General features: G+C 47.4%; 1 protein-coding gene across 1 annotated transcript in view; it reads left to right on the top strand.

Moving 5' to 3' along the window:
* Positions 1-15,529, top strand: part of VPS8 (VPS8 subunit of CORVET complex) — a 259,051-nt gene extending 243,522 nt beyond the window's left edge. Inside the window, exons 46-47 of the mRNA XM_077754439.1 lie at positions 11,515-11,595; positions 14,868-15,529. Of these exons, the coding sequence (XP_077610565.1) occupies positions 11,515-11,595; positions 14,868-15,017 (231 nt within the window). The 3' untranslated portion in view covers positions 15,018-15,529. The remainder of the gene's footprint in view (positions 1-11,514; positions 11,596-14,867) is intronic.
* Positions 15,530-17,062: the final 1,533 nt, after the last annotated feature.

Genomic DNA, 17,062 nt, shown 5'->3' with positions numbered 1-17,062 from the left:
TAGAGATCAAGCGTGTCAGCGGGAGAGGGGCAGAGGGTGTGAGAGAAAGAATCCTAAGCAGGCTCCGTGCTCAGCACAGAGCCTAACACAGGGGTTAATCCCACCTTCAGATTGTGGCTTGAGCCGAAATCAAGAGTTGGATACTCAACCAACTGAGCCACTCAGGCGCCCCTGTGTTGTTTCTCTTTAACTGTGGTATTAGAGGTTTCAGGGTTTTATGGGTATTTTCTAGTCAGATATTCATAATCTCTGTCTCCCACCTGACGCAGTCTGTGCCCAAGAGCTGCTCATTCTAGAGAGAGCTGTGGTTACTACTCTAAGTCTCCTTAAGAGACATGCTGCCAGGTGTTTCCCTCCTCTCTCCATTCAGCTTAGCAACACACCTGCCTATTTTATTATTTCATTGCCTAGTTCATAATTAATTGTGACCTATTGAGAGTGTTGAGACACTAGGAAATAAAGATGAGTGAGAGGTCAGGGTTCTGTCTGGAGCAAACTGTGGTGGGAATGGAAATTTGAAGAAGGGAGTTTCCTATTTGCAGGGAGGAAGGAAATGTGGCTTCACTCATACATATCTCTGAAGCCAGGGTTTCATTTTAGGCACAAAATTAAGGACCTCTAGCTAGAGACAGCTTTATGTAGTGGCAAAAGTCTGACTGGAGCCTGACGGGAGCCTGTAACAGAAAGATTTAAAAGTGAGGCCAGCAGCAGGTAGGGAGAGAAGTGAGAAAATTTGATTCTCATTCCACTCATCCTACTCCACCTCCATTTCAACCCCCACCGGCACATTACAAAAATGCCAGAAGTTTCCTGGAATGCAGGGAAGACAATTTGTTCCAGAATCCTATCCGGCACCCCACATCTCTGGTAAACTAGGTTTGGCCTGCTCATGCACTAGTGTGGAAAGACACTTAGGAAAAGAAATGTTGGGGTTTTGATTTCAGGACCTTATTTATTGTAGAGATTGTGTGACTGCCCTGTCTTCGTGTGTGATTTGAAAGCCTTTGTATCCAGGATCCTAGTATTATATCATCCCCCATTCTGAGGAATCCAGCCTTCAGGGTGGCGGGGGATCCTGGCGGCTTTCCTGTATGTTAAGTTGATGTTAAGTCTGTGGATCCTGAAAATCTTAGGTTGTTTCCTTCCTTCCAGCTGATGTAATCACAGCTCTCATTTCTACCACATGTGAGTCACTGAGCTTTGACACGTGCTGGCACGCTATCATAGCCCAGTGTCCTTCTCTCCAGGGCTTTCCTCCACCATCGGGACCTCATTTTGCACTGGATGTACTTTAGAGCAGAGTGTTGTTACAAGGTCATTTCCAGGACTGTTGCTGTCTATCCCTCTAATGTTCAGCTACAGTTTAATTTTCAGCTTTTATCACTACATTACATGGGAAGAAAGAAATGTGCTCTGGCAGATAGCATCAAATGCATTTTTCCTTCTCTTCCAATTGGAAAATCATGCGTGATCAATCCTCTGCTGGTGGGTTAGATGGTTTCGGAATGCTGGGAAAGGTGCTCTGTGTTTCTAGATTTGCCACAGTAGGATCGAATTCAAGTCTCCCACTTTGATTTTGTGCATGACACTGATTTGGCAAATCACATTCTCTGTATAGCATCTTAGACTGAATCTGTTCTCTTCAGGGCTGTCTTGGGTCTTTGTGACAGTGTCTCTAATGCCTGTAGTTGGTAGCCCTAGTTCGCATATAATTGTTGAGTAAAAGCCACAAGTAATGTCAAGAAGAATGTGTATCCTGCTTTAGGATGAAATTTTCTAAATATATCTGTTAAGTCTATCTGGTCCAGTGTGTCATTTAAAGCCTTTGTTTCCTTGTTGATTTTCTGCTTAGATGATCTGTCCATTGCTGTAAGTGGGGTATGAAAGTCTCCTGTTAGGGTATTATTATCAATAAGTTTCTTTATGTTTGTTATTAATTGATTTATATATTTGGGTGCTCCTAAGTTGGCATAAATATTTACAATTGTTAGATCTTCTTGGTGTATAGACCCCTTAATTATGATACAGTGCCCTTCTTCACCTCTTGTTACAGTCTTTGTTTTAAAATCTAGTTTGTCTGATACAAGTATAGCTACTCCAGCTCTCTTTTGATGTCCTTTGGCATGATAGATGGTTCTCCATCCCTTCACTTTCAACCTCCAGGTGTCTTTAGGTCTAAAATGAGTCTCTTGTAGGTAGCATTTAGATGGATCTTGTTTTGTTTTTTTTTTTAATCTATTCTGATACCCTCTCGTTTGATTGAAGCATTTAGTCTATTTACATTCAGAGTGATGACTGAAAGACATGAGTTTAGTGCCATTGTGTAGGAGTTGGTGTTTCTGGTGACGTCCTCTGGTCCTTTGCATGTAGTCTTTGCTGCTTTGGTCTTTTTTTTTTTTCCCTCCACTCAGAATCCCCCTTAAATTACTTGCAGGTCTGGTTTAGTGGTCTCAAACTACTTTAGATTTTGCCTGGAAAACTCTTTATCTCTCCTTCTATTCTGAATGACAGCCTTGCTGGATAAGAATTCTTGACTACATATTTTTCCCATTCAGCACATTGAATATTTCCTGCCATTCCCTTCTGGCCGGCCAAGTTTCAGTGGACAGATGTGGTGACCTTACATGTCTACCCTTGTAGGTTAAGGACCTTCTGTCCCTAGCTGCTTTCAGAATTCTCTCTTTATCTTTGTGTTTTGCTATGATATGTCATGGTGTTGACCTGTTTTTGTTGATTTTGAGGAGGGTTCTCTGTGCCTCTTGGACTTGAATTCCTGTTTCCTTCTCCGGATTAGAGAAGTTCTCTGCTGTAATTTGTTCAAATAAAACTTTTGCCCCTTTTACTTGCTCTTCTTCAGGGCTCCTTTGATACAGATACTGTTTCATTTCATGGAATCTCTTAGTTCTCTAAGTCTCCCCTTGTGCTCTAATTATTTCTTTTCCTTCCTTTTTTTTAGCTTTATTTCCAGAATTTTATCTTCTTTTTCACCTGTTTTCTCCTCTGCTTCCTCACTCCTCATTGTCACTGTATCCAGTTTATTTTGCATCTCAGTTACAATATTTTTATTTCATCCTGACCAGTTCTTAGGTCTTTCATCTCTGCAGCAAGGGTCTCTCTGGTGTCTTCTATGCTCTTTTCAAGCCCAGCCACTGGTCTTATGACTGTTGTTCTAAATCCTTGTTCAGATATATTGCTTATATCCGTTTTGAGCTAGTTCCTGGCTGTGATTTCTTCTTGACGTTTCTTTTGGAGAGGGGGAGAGGAATTCCTCCATTTTGTCATTTTGGCTAGGCTTCTGTCTTTTGCGTGTTTTAAAAGCTTGCTATGTTTCCTGCACCTGAGAGTACTACTATATTAAAAAGGGGTCATACACTGCCCAGGGCCTGGCTCTTCAAGAAGCGTCTCTGGTGTATGCTGTTTGCGCTCTGCTGTTGCGTTCTGGCTGCTTTCCCACTGCTCCGTCCTCTGCAGAGTTGCTCCTTGCTTGCAGTGGGGGAGTGTTTGGACTTTAACTAGCTGTGCTTTGATTTGTTGGTTAGTAACTCGGGAAAAAAGGGGGGAGCCAGATCCCAAAAAAGGAGAAAAGGGAAGGGAACAACAATAAACAGAATCAAAAACCGTTAAGACTGATTCCAAAGACAAAGAAAAGAAAAAGAAAAAAAAGCCTGATTTAAAAAAAAGAAGAAAAGGAATTAAAAAAAAAAAAACAAAAAAACAAGAAACTCTGAGCCTGATTCCAAAAGAAAACAAGAAGAAGAAGAAGGAAGAACAAAAGAAAAAAGAGCTGTGCATGTAGTTTGAGGCACGATTTTCAGCGCACGTAGTGCATAGGGGATGCTGCCCTTGCTGGGCTTCGGAGATGTCCCCTGTGATGGCTCAGACCCGTCTTGTCCCAGTAAATTAACAGTTGCCAGGCATGGGGGGCGGCGTTTGGTGTAAGCAGGCCCCACCTTCGCTGGCGGCCACTGTGTTGTTCCCTGAGGTCCCACCATGCTGGTATCAGGGGGAGGGGGGGATGGCACCACCCCGGTCTCTCGTCCCCGGACCCACAGGGGATCTGAGCCCCTGCTGCCCGGCCCCCCCTCACAGAGTAGTTAGGCGGTTAGCTTGCCTTGCACCACAAATCTCTCCTGTGTTTTTTCTTTGACGTGTGGCTCGGATTCAAAACCCAGTCTTAAAGGAGCCAGCAGCGCATGGATCCTCCCACGGCCTCCTGAGTAGAGGCTCTCCACCCTACTGATGAGAGGCCTTTGGCTGCCACCTACAGGGTCTGTTTCCCTTGGGGAGGCAAATAAACCCTCTTCCAAAAGTACTCTCTGAAGGAGGGAGTGTTCTCTCCCAGTGTGCCCCGGAGATCTCTACACCACCCTGTGCTGTGCTCTCCGGGCCAGCTCCCTCCTCCCCAGGAGCGCATGCCACGGCTCTACTCTGGAAAAAGTTGCGCACTTCCAAAACCTTAGATTTGGAGCTCCAAACGCTATTTGCAGAAAAGATCCAGGATAATCAGTACTTCTTGCTGCCCAGTCCGTGATCCAGAGAGGTTTTCCTCTTGTGTGAATTCAGTGCCGCACTTTCTCAACCCCTCTCTTTTTCTCTCCCTTTTTGTCTTTCCTCGGAAGGGGTTCTCTCCCGATGCTGTTTTTTCTCCCCCAGTTAGTATCCACGCACCTTGCACCTGCCGCACTGTCTTCCTCAAACGGTAGGGATCCCTCTTCCACCCTACAGGTCAGTTTCCTGGGTGTTCCAAGTGGTCTGACCTCAAAACAGCTCTGTTTGAAGGACAGGGAAAGCCCAGGGTCCCCATACTTCTCCTCCATCTTAACCCCTCCTTTGCCGTGAGTAATTACAGTAAATGTTACCTTTTTACTTGAAACCTTCGTGCCCTAAATGCTTATTATCTCATGGTAATCTCTCCCTAGTAGTAGAGTGTGGTCCCTGGTGGCATTGCCTTTGGATCAGAATATAGACCCCGGNGCACAGTTTGGGGGGGGGGGGGGGAGGTTGGCGGCTGTGACAGAAATAGAGCTCAGGGCTCCTGAGTCCCAGTTCATTGTTCTTTCTCCCGGGCTCTTCTCCTGGGATCATAGATGAACAGTCGCAGTAATCGTTGCCATTTATTGAACATCAAATAGACTCGAGGCCCAAATGTTCTGTTCGGTCCTCAGTAATTCTGCGAAGTAGAGTTTACAGATAATGGCAGAGACTGAGAGAAGCTCCATGAGTTGGCCAGAGCCACTCAGCTAGTTGCTGCAGATTCCCGACGGAGCCCAGGTCTGTCAGAGTCCGTGCCTGTGTGCTCACTGCACCGCAGCGGGCCTGTGAAAGCCCCGGGGAGCGTGTGACCGGGAGAAATGCTTGCTTGCCCTTCCTGTCCCTCCCTTCATTTCACCCACAGGCAGTTACTTCACATGTGCTCTGTGCCAAACAGTGCAGGTGCCGGTAAGCAGGAGACAGAAGCCCTGGCCTTGAGGAGCTCTCCTTTTCTGAAAGCTTTCCCCCCACTCCCCATTCTCTCTCTTCCCCTTCCTTTGCCACATTTGCCACCTTGGACTGCACTGTGCTCTGATGTTTCCTTTCTTCCCCTTTCAGTGGCCACATTAGGAGGAGGTGTGCCCGACCAGAGTCCCGTGTAGACTGGCTCTGTGCGTGGTGCATGCAGGGCCCGCCTGTGCCCCCTCTAGTAAATAACCCCAAATGAGAACTTAGAGCCCCAAGTGCTGTATGCATCACTTCCCAATCCCAGCCACTTTCTGGGGCACAGCTACTATCCCATATTACAAAAAAACAAAGAAAAACACCAGCCAGCTCAGAATAGGTAACTTGCCTACAGATGTAGTCTGGTGACTGGCGATGTCAGGTTTGGGCTTAGGCAGATGGCTGTAGTGTGTCAGCTCTTAACCACCAGCCACACGTGGGGAGCAGGCCCGGCCTCCCCTCCACAGGCCACAGTCACACGAAGTGGAGCGTCTGCCCTAGGAAGTACTGGGGTAACAACAGAGGCTTTTAACTACAAGTCCCCACGTGCTTGGTAAATTTTCCTACCTCTTAAAAGGGTTAGTACCTGTTTTTGATATTTTAAAAATAATCCTTGCTCCAAAAGTGAATGAAATCGACGTTTTCCCTGAAATATAGGACAGATGTGCCAGAAATCACAAAAAATCTGTGCAAGTCCAATTTCTTGAAAACAGAAAGACAAAGGCCAGTGATTTCACACTGGACCAGGAGAGCCAAGTGGCTGCCTGTTCAGACACCTAAACTGGACAGTTCCAAATAACCCCAGCAGCGGTTTTTTGAGCATTTGCTGGATGTGGAGTATGGGGACTAGAGGGTGACCAAGGTACAGTTTTGTGTTCAGGTAGCTCACAGTCTAACGGACAGAATTACACTATGGTGAGTGCAACTTAAGGGTTCTGCGTGGCTCACGTGGAAGCTAATTGGTTGACAGGGCTGGGCCACACGGAGCAGGTGTTCCGGAACAGGCTTCCATGTCTCGTGTGCAAGAGTGTAGTCCGGGCCAGAAAATGTTGCAACAGCAGGGCCATTTCGTTGGTTTATGGAGATGATGTGAGAGGAGGTTGCAAACAAGGCCTTGCCCTGGCACTACTGGGGTATAACAACCGTATATTATTGTATCCGCACTGGAGAAGGTGAAATCTTCTTGCGGGGTTTTCATGCCCCGCAGATTCTGGGATGTGAAGCTCTTCTTGTACCTCGGGCCTGATAATAGTAGGGACTCCAGAGATACTTGATAAACCCTAGAACCGGGTCTTAGTTCGTGAGGCCTGAAGGTGATAGGGCAGGAGCCTGCATAGACAGGGCACGGACCAGCTAAATTGGTCATGTGTGGATAAGCTGCCTTCGCAGAGGCCCTGGCCCTCCCCTCAGCGTCTCCCCACCCCACTCTTCGAGCCTGTAGCACCTTGGAAAAAGAGTACGGAAATGTTTGCATTGGTGATTTACTAGGCATTTCCTGTATGCTTCCTTTTAAAAATATCGTCTTATTCCAGGAAGGCCTCTAGGACACGTGAGCTTTTACTAGGTCCTGGGCACATCTCCAGCTAGCTCTCCCATTTTGCCTCCAGCGACTTGCCTTCACTCTACTGCAGTGACAGTATCATGGCCCGAGAACAGGGCATCTCCAGCCTGCAGTGACCTCACTTCCAGAAGGCTCCAAGGTGGCCCCAGCAATGACTCCTTAGTTCAGTGTCTGGTTGCCCGGGATGAAAGGACCTGTAATCCTCAGTTATTTCACATTCATGGGACAACTGTGTTTTTCACTTTATGAAGGATGTCATTGCTGGAAACCCCTTCTTTCCATATTCCCAAGGGGTTTAAGGGCCTCGAGGAGAAATAAGACCCTGACAGGCCACCACTGCACACTGATCTGGACATGTGTTGTTTGAAATTCTGAGTCTGCGTGTGTATGTGGTTATGTGTTCTCCGAGCAAAGGGGAACTAGGGCTTATAAGGTAAAGGCCCTGTTTATGCACCCTTAATTGGTTCTGAAGTTTTTATTCGTATTAGGCAAATCTCCTAGCCTTCTCTTCCTCAGTTTACACAATCCTAAGCACTTACTTAGTAAAATAGGTGTAGGGCTTACAGTTCCATAAGATTCAAAATAAGCCATGTGGCAGGAACATCCTTATTAATTTTCTTATTATATCCAAGGGTTGGTAAGGTGCATGTGAACCTAGTACGTGTTGAAAACCAGCATCCCTAGTCTGAGTGCATTAGAAAAAAGAAATGCAAATTGAGTGGTTGATGTGGTGCAGTTGAATCAGTGGGAGGCAAAATAACCCAAGAGCGTCCTGTTACCACAGGACTCGGGACTGGAAGTCTCTGGTCTCCCCGAACTGTTCTCACAGCACAGATTAATTAACATGTGGCTGCCGGAAGTGCAGACTGACACGATCGTTTTCAGCATCACTGGAGTGGGGCGCAGGGGCATGTTAGAAACCCAGAATCTCAGACCCCACCCCAGACCTAACCAGACCTCTCAGTGATTCTTATACACCTTAAAATCTGAGAAGTACTGGATCAGAAAGCATGGGCTGGACCATCATTTGAGGCTTCTGCACTTTCTCCCTCAGGAGCAAACTCACAGGGGCTGGAGCCATTTATCCTGTGCCTGGAATAGACTCGTCTGCCACATAGTATTTCCTGGGGAGTGAAAACATGATTCTGTTTTTAGCAGTGGCATTTTCTACTTATGATCTGACCTGGCCTTCACTTTCCTGAAATGATTTGAGTTGGTTTCCAAAATACATCCATAAATGAAATAAATGAGGAAGTTTAGATTTTAAAAAACTGTATAACTGAATAATAATATAAAACTGGGTTATAATTGCATACAGAAATGTTTGCCACCAAGTCCTTAGCAGTTGCTAGACTATTAGCTGAGTGTTTAGCCCTGAGTTCCCCAGCAATAAAAGCAGAAAAGAAAATACAAGTATGAGCAAGCCCGTGTCCAGTACAGCTCTTCTCAGTGCGGAGTCCGATGGGACTTTCTTCAGTGGATTGCCATAAGTGGCCTGTACCATCCACATTTTTGTAGCAAGTACAGAGTAGTACATTCCATGAGATTTTTTTCCTTACAATATCCCTTCAAGGCAAAGAACTGTTCCATAAAAGTACTTCTATAAGGGTAGACCTTTTCTGGCTCTTGCTGCTTGATCATATGCAAACTTGGCATTTAAGTCTTTTTAATTAACTTGCCCCTCACCATAACTCCCATCTCCCAACACCTTAGTTTACTGTTGACTTGTCTCTGCGTGGGCCTTCCCTGTTAAACCATATCACGGAGTAATCAGGGAGTAAGCAAAGGTGAACTGGGGGTGGCTGGGCCCTTGTCGTATGGACTGTGGCAGTGGAAGCCCCAGAGCTGAGGTTTTGAATGGCCAGTAGAAGGCATGTACCCCCTTGTCCTTGGCCCACCCTGCTCCCCAGTTTATGCCAGGGTTACTAAAGGGATTCAGGAAATTAGGTGGCAAAACCATGTTTTTCATTAAGTGTCGCAAAGATAATTTTTTTTCTTGTTTTGCTTTGTTTGAGCTAGGTATATATTTCTCAGACTCACAGATCATCTTTAGCTTGGACCTTCCCTGTGGTTTTTACCTAGTATCTGTCAGAAGTATGACACTCTACACACTCGATCTCCAAAAATACATTTTTCCTATAAGAGCATCCAACTCTTGATATCGACTCATGTCATAGTCTGTCTTGAGATTGAGCCCCCATATCAGGCTCTGCACTCAGCGCTAAGCCTGCTTGGGATTCTCCCCCTCTCTCCCTGCCCCTCCCCTGCTTGAATGTACGTGTTCTCCCTCTCTCAAAATATTTTTTAAAAATTTTAATGTTTATTTTTGAAAGAGAGAGTGGGGGAGGGGCAGAGAGAGAGAGGGAGACACAGACTAGGAAGCAGGCTCCAGGCTCTGAGCTGTCAGCACAGAGCCCTATGTGGGGCTCAGACCCACAACCCATGAGATCATGACTTGAGCAGAAGTCAGACGCTTAGCCAATGGAGCCATCCAGGCGTCCCTTTAAAAATAAATAAAAAGTGTCAAGGCAAGTTTAAACATTCTCAGATTACAGAATGATCTCTCCATGTGTCTGGCAGACTCAGAGACATGGAACAGAATGAAAAACAAAGCCTCTGTGGATCCACTCCTTCAGGCTGGTTTGGATCATACCACCCCTCCCAGGATTTCCACTGAGCCGCCTTATGCTCAACCATCCCCACACCACTGACAGCATCAAGAAAGACGTTAGTTTTGGGCCATAACTGTGGGATTCCAGAAGCGCATGCCATGTGAGCCTCCTCACAACCAGTTGTTTTCTGGACCTAAAAGGAATTCCTTTTCGCCCAGATAGGAGATGAAGCCGTAACACAGTTCCACACTAGGCTGACACAAGTGACTTCGAGGGTAGCTCTTGCTTCCATTCTCTCAGGGCTCTTAGTATGTTTTCCCCCCTAAAGATAAGAAAAATATTGAGGAAAAGAAGCAAAGTTCTTCCTGGAAGACAAATTAAGTTTACATATTCTCCTGTATGATGCTCTTTTTAAAGTTCAGAATCCTCCTTTGGAAACAACTGGACGTGACAAGAGTGTCGTGTGGTGTCCCGTCAACCTCAGGCCCCTCATCGTTGACTTTCTCCTTTTTGGACAGATTCAGTGTGTATCTCATAATGTTTTTATTCATGCCAAGAGGGTTCTTAATGAAGACAGAACAAAGACTTCTTTTTACCAGATTACACAGAAGCATAAAAACACCTGAAATCGCCATTTAAGGGTATACGTATAAATGGTAGTAAAAAAGCTAGCATATACTGAGCCCTTGTGAGGTGCCAGGCAAGTTAAAGACACTTTAAATTTTTTTTAATGTTCATTTTTGAGAGAGAGTGAGCAAGAGCAAGGGAGGGGCAGAGAGAGACAGGGAGACACAGAATCCAAAGCTGGCTCGAACTCATGAACTGTGAGACCATGACCTGAGCCCCAGTTAACCCAGGCGCCCTTAGTTAAAGACACTTTAAATATTCATCTCATCTAATTTAATTTTCAGTGACCCCATAAGGAAAGCATTATCTTCTCTCACAGGTTAGGCAGTTGAGGCTCAAGAGACGTGACTTCCTTAAGGTCATAAAGCTAGTGTCAGAACTCGTATTCCAGTTTACGTCTAACTCCAAAGCCTACAGCTGCCTCCCCCGGGATAGCCTTTCTAATGTCAGGTAAGAGTGTTGGACCAGGTGCACCAAGAGTAGATCCACCATATCAGCCTGTTGGCCAGTCATGGATGGAACAAAGCAAGACAGCTGTAGAGAGAAGTTAGAATTCACCTCTTACAAAAAGCAGATGACTAACCTTGCAACCCCGTGTGGCTGCCAGCTTTATAATGAGACCAGGAAATGATAGGATTTTATATTTGGTTTTTTTAAAAATTCATTTAGTTTGATAGAATGAGCAGATAGGGGCAAAGAGAGAATGCTAACCAGGCCCCACACTATCAGTGCAGAGACCAACGTGGGGCTCAATCTCACAAACCGGAAGATCATGACCTGAGCCAAAACCAAGGGTCAAGACGCCCAACCAACTGAACCACCCAGGTGCCCCCATGATCTGGTATTTATAATGCACCCCCACAACCACCAGTAAGAAAGGGCCTGTTTGCCTGCCGTATTCAGTAACACATATGGAAATGTGAGGCTAGTTGGAGCTAAGCTGCTCCACATAGTAAAGGCAAAGAGGAGTCAAGAAGCTCTGATGGAAGCTTGTAAGTATGGAACCTTGGAGACTAGTGGGGAAGGTCCATACACAGGTCGGCTTGGGGGGCGGCACCAAGGGACTTTTGGAAGGATGCGCGCATTTCTAATCAACGTCCAGTAAAATCTCTCTCACTATTTGCTGGTAGCATGGATTTCCTCAGGAAAACACAAAGGAAGACCATGTTCTGTTTCAGCCTTGGCTAAGTGCAGAGGCTGCCCATGGGTGGTGGTTACCTGATCTTTTCTCATTTCCAGGCAGCCTCAGAACCTGTTCTGGACCCACAGCAAATCCAAGCGTTTGATCAGCTTTGCCGTCTCTACCGAGGAAGTTCCCGGGTAATGTTTATGTAGTGGTTTAAATCTTTATTTCCCTGTTTATAAATACTGTTTGGGAAATGCGGTGTCCTCAGGTCCTCCTGCCGCCTCTTCAGTTTGGAACCCTAGTTTAGGCCATGTGGAGCCCCAGCCCCAGGGAGCACCCCACATTTAGCAGAGGATACAGAGGAAGTGGGCAGATATGTGTCCCTTCCTTGCTGAGGACACAGAAGGCCATCTGTGTTTGTACTGCCTTCTCGAGGCCTTTGTTTGCACTAATGACAGTCCCATCTGCCCTAAGCCCAGACCCTGCTGGACATGTGCACTGGCTGAATGTGTTTTGGCCGTGAAGCAGATGCCGAATCATGGGGCCTTAGCCAAGACAGAAGGGGAAATGTGGGCAGCCCAGGGCGCCTTCTGCGAGCCTCTCTGCATTTCTCCTGCCTTCTGCCGTCCCTCACACATGGCTCAGGCTTGCGTGGCTCAACATGGTTGCTCTGGCTTCAGCCCGCACGTCTGCATTCTGTCTAGCAAGGTGGAGGAAAGGGAGGAAGAGTGTAAGCTGTCTATTATAGACAGTTCCTAGACACTGTCTCTACCACTTTCAGTGACCTCCCTTGTCCAGAATTTAGACACATGGCCACACTAAACTGCAGTGGAGACTAGGAAGATTGGTCCTCATTCCAAAGGGCCCTGGCCTCACAGAGTGCCTGTCTAGAACTGTAGAAGACAACAGACCGCAAGAGCTGCTGGCAGTCATGCCGCGGCGTCCGTGTGGGTGCCCCGCCGGCGCATCTTAGGTGTGCTCGTTAACTGTCTCAGCCTGTTCTTCCTTGCTCACTGCCTATCTCCAGGCGGCCTGTCCAGTCACCCAGGGCAGAAACCCTGCAGCACCCCGCCCCACCCCGGGATCCGGTAGGCATCTTCCCTATTCCTCCTCTGGGTTTCTTCCCTTTCCCTCTAAACGGTCACTCACAGAGTGACCACTGCAGGTCTTGTGTCCTTGCTTCATGCTGCTGCCTGGGTACTCACTCCTGACCCCAGGGTCTTGTTACTCCTTCTTAAAACACTTTCCTGGACTCCATGACCTGCAGGTGGAGTCCAGACTACCACCTTCTCGATTCCCCAAGCTTACCCAAACCTGCTGGGCCAGATTTGTTCTCTGAGCTTATCCTGAGCTCACACAGACTGTATGTCTGCTTCTAGGCCTGGACTCCCTTCTCCCACTCTGTCCTTACGCAAATGCCTGCTGGGTGGCTTGGCAGCCCGGAGGAAAAATCGTGTTTCCTCTTTGAGAGTTGGTTTTTATTCCAGGAGACTTCTCCAGGGGTCTCCTGAATGTGGTCCAGAAGCTTTATTGAACTGGCATCACCTCTGTCCCTTTTCAGCCTCAGCCAAGCTCTGCCCCAGGAGTTGGCTTTCTGTGCCTTCTAAGGAAGTTTGCTGCTCCAAACTGTTGAGCCATTTTTCAGGATTCCTTGATTTCCAGATCACAAAGTTACAGAAGTAGAACACAGAAATATTTTCTCTTAGGAAATAGAAAATATTTTTGTGGTTGATCTTTCTCACAGTGTCTGAATGTGAAAGAACTTTGAGTTTATGTAATATGTCGCCTGTTCTGTTCTAGCACTGTACCTCATTGTTCTTGTGGAGAACTTCATAGGCTGATGCGCAGGCTGAGAGGGTTGTAGAGGGTAAGAAGTGGCACAGGATGGGCTTGAGCAGAGCAAGGGGCATCTCGCTGTAACCTGCCTGACCAGCAGTGCGTACACTGGAGCAAGCATACCTCCTGCGTGTCCTTAGCTGAGTAACTTGGAGCTTCTGAGCCAGTGTTGTGAATTGGGCCCTACACATGTCGCTGGATTGCTTGAGATAAATTGGCACTTTGAACTTAGAGGTCCTTTGGGTGTCTCTCCAGTAAGTTTTCAACAAAAGTGACAAATGAGATATGTGAATCTTGTGCCATTAGTGCTTGGATGGAGAGAGAACCCCTTGCAAGGGTCAGAGAATAGCAGGATCAGCCAGAAGACAGAGTTCCTGGCAGGGCAGGTGAGCAGGGAACAGCTGATAGAGCACTTATCTCCAGGAAAGGCCCAACTGTCACTGGTTCAGCTGAGCAGATGCTGCCACATGCACCTGAGTTTGAATCCCACACTACCACTTGCCACTCAGCACTGAGTAACTTCGGGCACGTTGATTGAACTCTCAGGGCTCTGGGTGTTTTACCCAGAGGGTTGTGGAAGATTAGAAATAGTACCCATGTGGGGGCACCAGGGTGGCTCAGTCCACTGAGTGTACAACTCTTGATTCTGGCTCAGGTCATGATCTCATGGTTTGTGGGATCGGGCCTCATGTTGGGCTCTACGCTGACTGTGCGGAGCCTGCTTGGGATTCCCTCTCTGCCCCTCTGCCACTCACGCACATGCTCTCTTCTCAAAATATATTGTTTAGTATTTATGTAAGTTATTAAAAAACAGTACACATGTAAAGGACCTAGCTTAGTGCCTGGCACCTAACAGGCATCCTTACAGTTACCTTGGACTATTAGAGGTACCTGTGGACTTTGGGTCCAGAGCCTGACACAGACTTGGATGGCTCACTCCTCACAGCTGCCCTGTCCAGGCGAAGGACCTCGGGTGTAGATTTTGTCTCTTCTATGACCATCATGGCCATAGGGGAGGCCCTCTGCTCCCTGCTTTTGCAGAAAACCTCTGAGGTAAAAGGGAAGGCCCTCGGAGTGATAGTGCCTGGCTTCCCCCGGGTTGGTATTAACTGTACCTGGTCTTTCAGAACAGAGCCACTGAGGATTTCACTGGTGTCATTGGTGGAAATAGGGAAGTAGGACTCTAAGAGGAGAGGTAGAGTCCCTGGGTTCAAAGTGGCAGCTGGACACTTGGAGCTATCCAGGCTGCAGAAGAGAGGTCAGAGGCAGAGCGTGGAACGAGCTGTGCAGAGAACCTCAGCTCAAGGTGTGTGTGGGGAGGGGGCAGCAGGGTCCTGTGCCAGCCGGGGCAGGAGCACTCAGAGCATGGGACGTTCAGAGTGGGACCTCCCCACTGCAGTCTCATCATTATTAAAGGAGGAAATTTGGGCCCTAAAAGTGAAATGAACTTGCCCAAAGTCACATTACTTGTTTGTGGGAGGCAGCCCTGGAGTCTACACCCTGCAGTGCGGTGCTGTCCATTGTGTATTCAAGGCCAGGGAACTGAGGACCCTCTGCTCTGTTTCACGCCCCTCCACCCAGGTTGTCTGCCCCTACTCACCTTGGTTAATGTGTGTCCCCTCCTTTGCAGCTGGCCCTCCTTACAGAACTCTCCCAGAATCGCAGCAGTGACAGCTACAGGCCGTTCAGTGGCTCCCAGAGTGGCCCTGCTTTCAACAGCATCTTCCAGAATGAGAACTTCCAGCTGCAGCTCATTCCCCCGCCCGTGACTGAAGACTGAGGCCTGGCACTGGACACCAGAGACCATCCTAATGCGACCAGGGAGCGAACCCCTCTGCCTGCCCCCTTCTGAGCAGAGGTTACAAGGTGGACGTCTGTGCCCGGGCCTTTCTCCCTGCCTCTTCCAAGATGTTGCTGCAGCATCAGTTCACCGGACCAGTTAATTTTGTTTTGCTTGTTAAGCAAAGGAAAGTCCCCTTCTTCTGTCCAGCTTTTTAAGAAAATATGCTTTGCCTATTGGGACTTCCTCCGGTTTCCCTGAAGCTGAGAGAATAGGTGGAACTCCGCAGGTGGCTGTCCTGCCTCGTCCCCTCCAGCTGCTGGGTAACCTGGAGGGACTTCAAATGCTGCTGCCGCTGGGAAAAGAGAAGAGCGGTTGCCAGGCCACAGGGTAACTGGAACCTGCAGTGTGGGGGGAGGTGGGGGCGTCTCCCTTTTGATGCGTGTACGCTAAAACCCATCTGAGTGTAAGATTTGCCCTGACAATAAATGCCTCTGTGTTTAAGTTCTGCAGGCCTCTGGCTAGCTCTAAGAACCCTTGTTGCCACAATTTGGTTTTATTAGTTCAAAGTCAAGGACCCTGATTGTGGCAACCCTACCTTTTTGCAAATGATCAGGTCCATCACAGGCTCCATTCAGAGCGGCCCAGCCACCCACATGCTCCTGTGTCGGGGACTAGGCAAGTCACTTCCTGGACCCTGGGACTCTGGACATCACTGAACCAGCAGCCACAGGTCACATCTGTAGAGACCAGGTTTCCACCTCACAGGTGAAGGTGCTCCTTTCATCCGTTCACTCAGGGATGATCGCTGGCTTACACTAACCAAGCCTACAGCAAATAGATATATAAACTAGAAGCAAATATGTTGACTCTGAATAGAAAAGCAATCCTACCACGTGCTATGATCCTGAGCAAATCACTTCTCTAAGCTTCGCCTTTAACAAAGCCATTGTGAAGACTGAATGAGACCATACATGTTAACATTTAGCACATGCGGGCACATGGCAAATGTCCCAAAATAGGAGTTAGCTTTTGTTATGGAACTCCTCCCGAGACCTGGCTGCACAGGCAGCTAGCTGCCTCTTGGTGGGCCTGTGAAGGGAGGTGGTTGAGCATTAAGTGATCACCAGTTGGATGCTGGTTACAGTTACATGACATAGTCTTAACCCTATTTTACAGATAAAAAAGCTGAGACCCACACGGTAAATAATTGTTATTAACCAAGGCAACACACTCAAGAAATGGCAGAACAAATTTGGGCTCAAGATGGCAGTGTAAGAAGATCCTGAATTCACCTCTTCGCACAGACACAACAAATATACAACTACATATGGAATAACTCCCTCTGAAAGGAACCTGAAACTTGAATAAACAGAGCCTCCACAATAAAGGCTAAGAGGATAACCTCAAGATGGGAAGGAGAGGCAGAGAGGTGGACCTGCCAAGGGGAAAAACACATGAGCCCTGTGGAAGCACAACTGGGAGGGATCACAAAGGTATGGAACTTATCCCTGAGGAGTGATGGATTTGAGCTCTACATCAAGCACCCCAAACCGCAGATCCTCCACAGGAGAGATGAGTTCCCAAAACACCAAGTTTTGAAAAATCAGTGAGGATTATATTCATAAAAACTAGAAAAATGCGGAGAATGGAAAACCCACTCTTAAAGGGCTGAGTTACAGACTCACTATACCCAGAGACCAGTTCAAAAACACCAATTTAAAAAGCAGACAGACCCTAAGTAAAGGAGACCCATTTAACTAGCCTTAAAGCATTGTCAAAGAAGAGGGAAACAGTAGAAACTCCCCCTGCGGGCAGAGACACTGGTGTGAGCCACTTCTACAGTCTCAGTCTACCTCAGTAATACCAGCACTGGTGGGCCATTTTGGAATTCTCCCTCTAACCTGCTAGCCCCAGAGAGGGTACACTCCACTGATAGCCCCACCCACCAACACACTGCAGTAGTCATGGATACACCCCACAGTTGGGCCAGGGGCCAGCCCTGCCCACCAGTGCAATACAGTCACAGCCCACCACAAGAGAAG

This window comes from Crocuta crocuta, unplaced genomic scaffold, assembly GCF_008692635.1.
Source record: "Crocuta crocuta isolate KB4526 unplaced genomic scaffold, BGI_CrCroc_1.0 scaffold70, whole genome shotgun sequence".
NCBI classification, from domain to species: Eukaryota; Metazoa; Chordata; class Mammalia; order Carnivora; family Hyaenidae; genus Crocuta; species Crocuta crocuta.
This window is presented reverse-complemented; position numbering and strand designations above follow the sequence as displayed.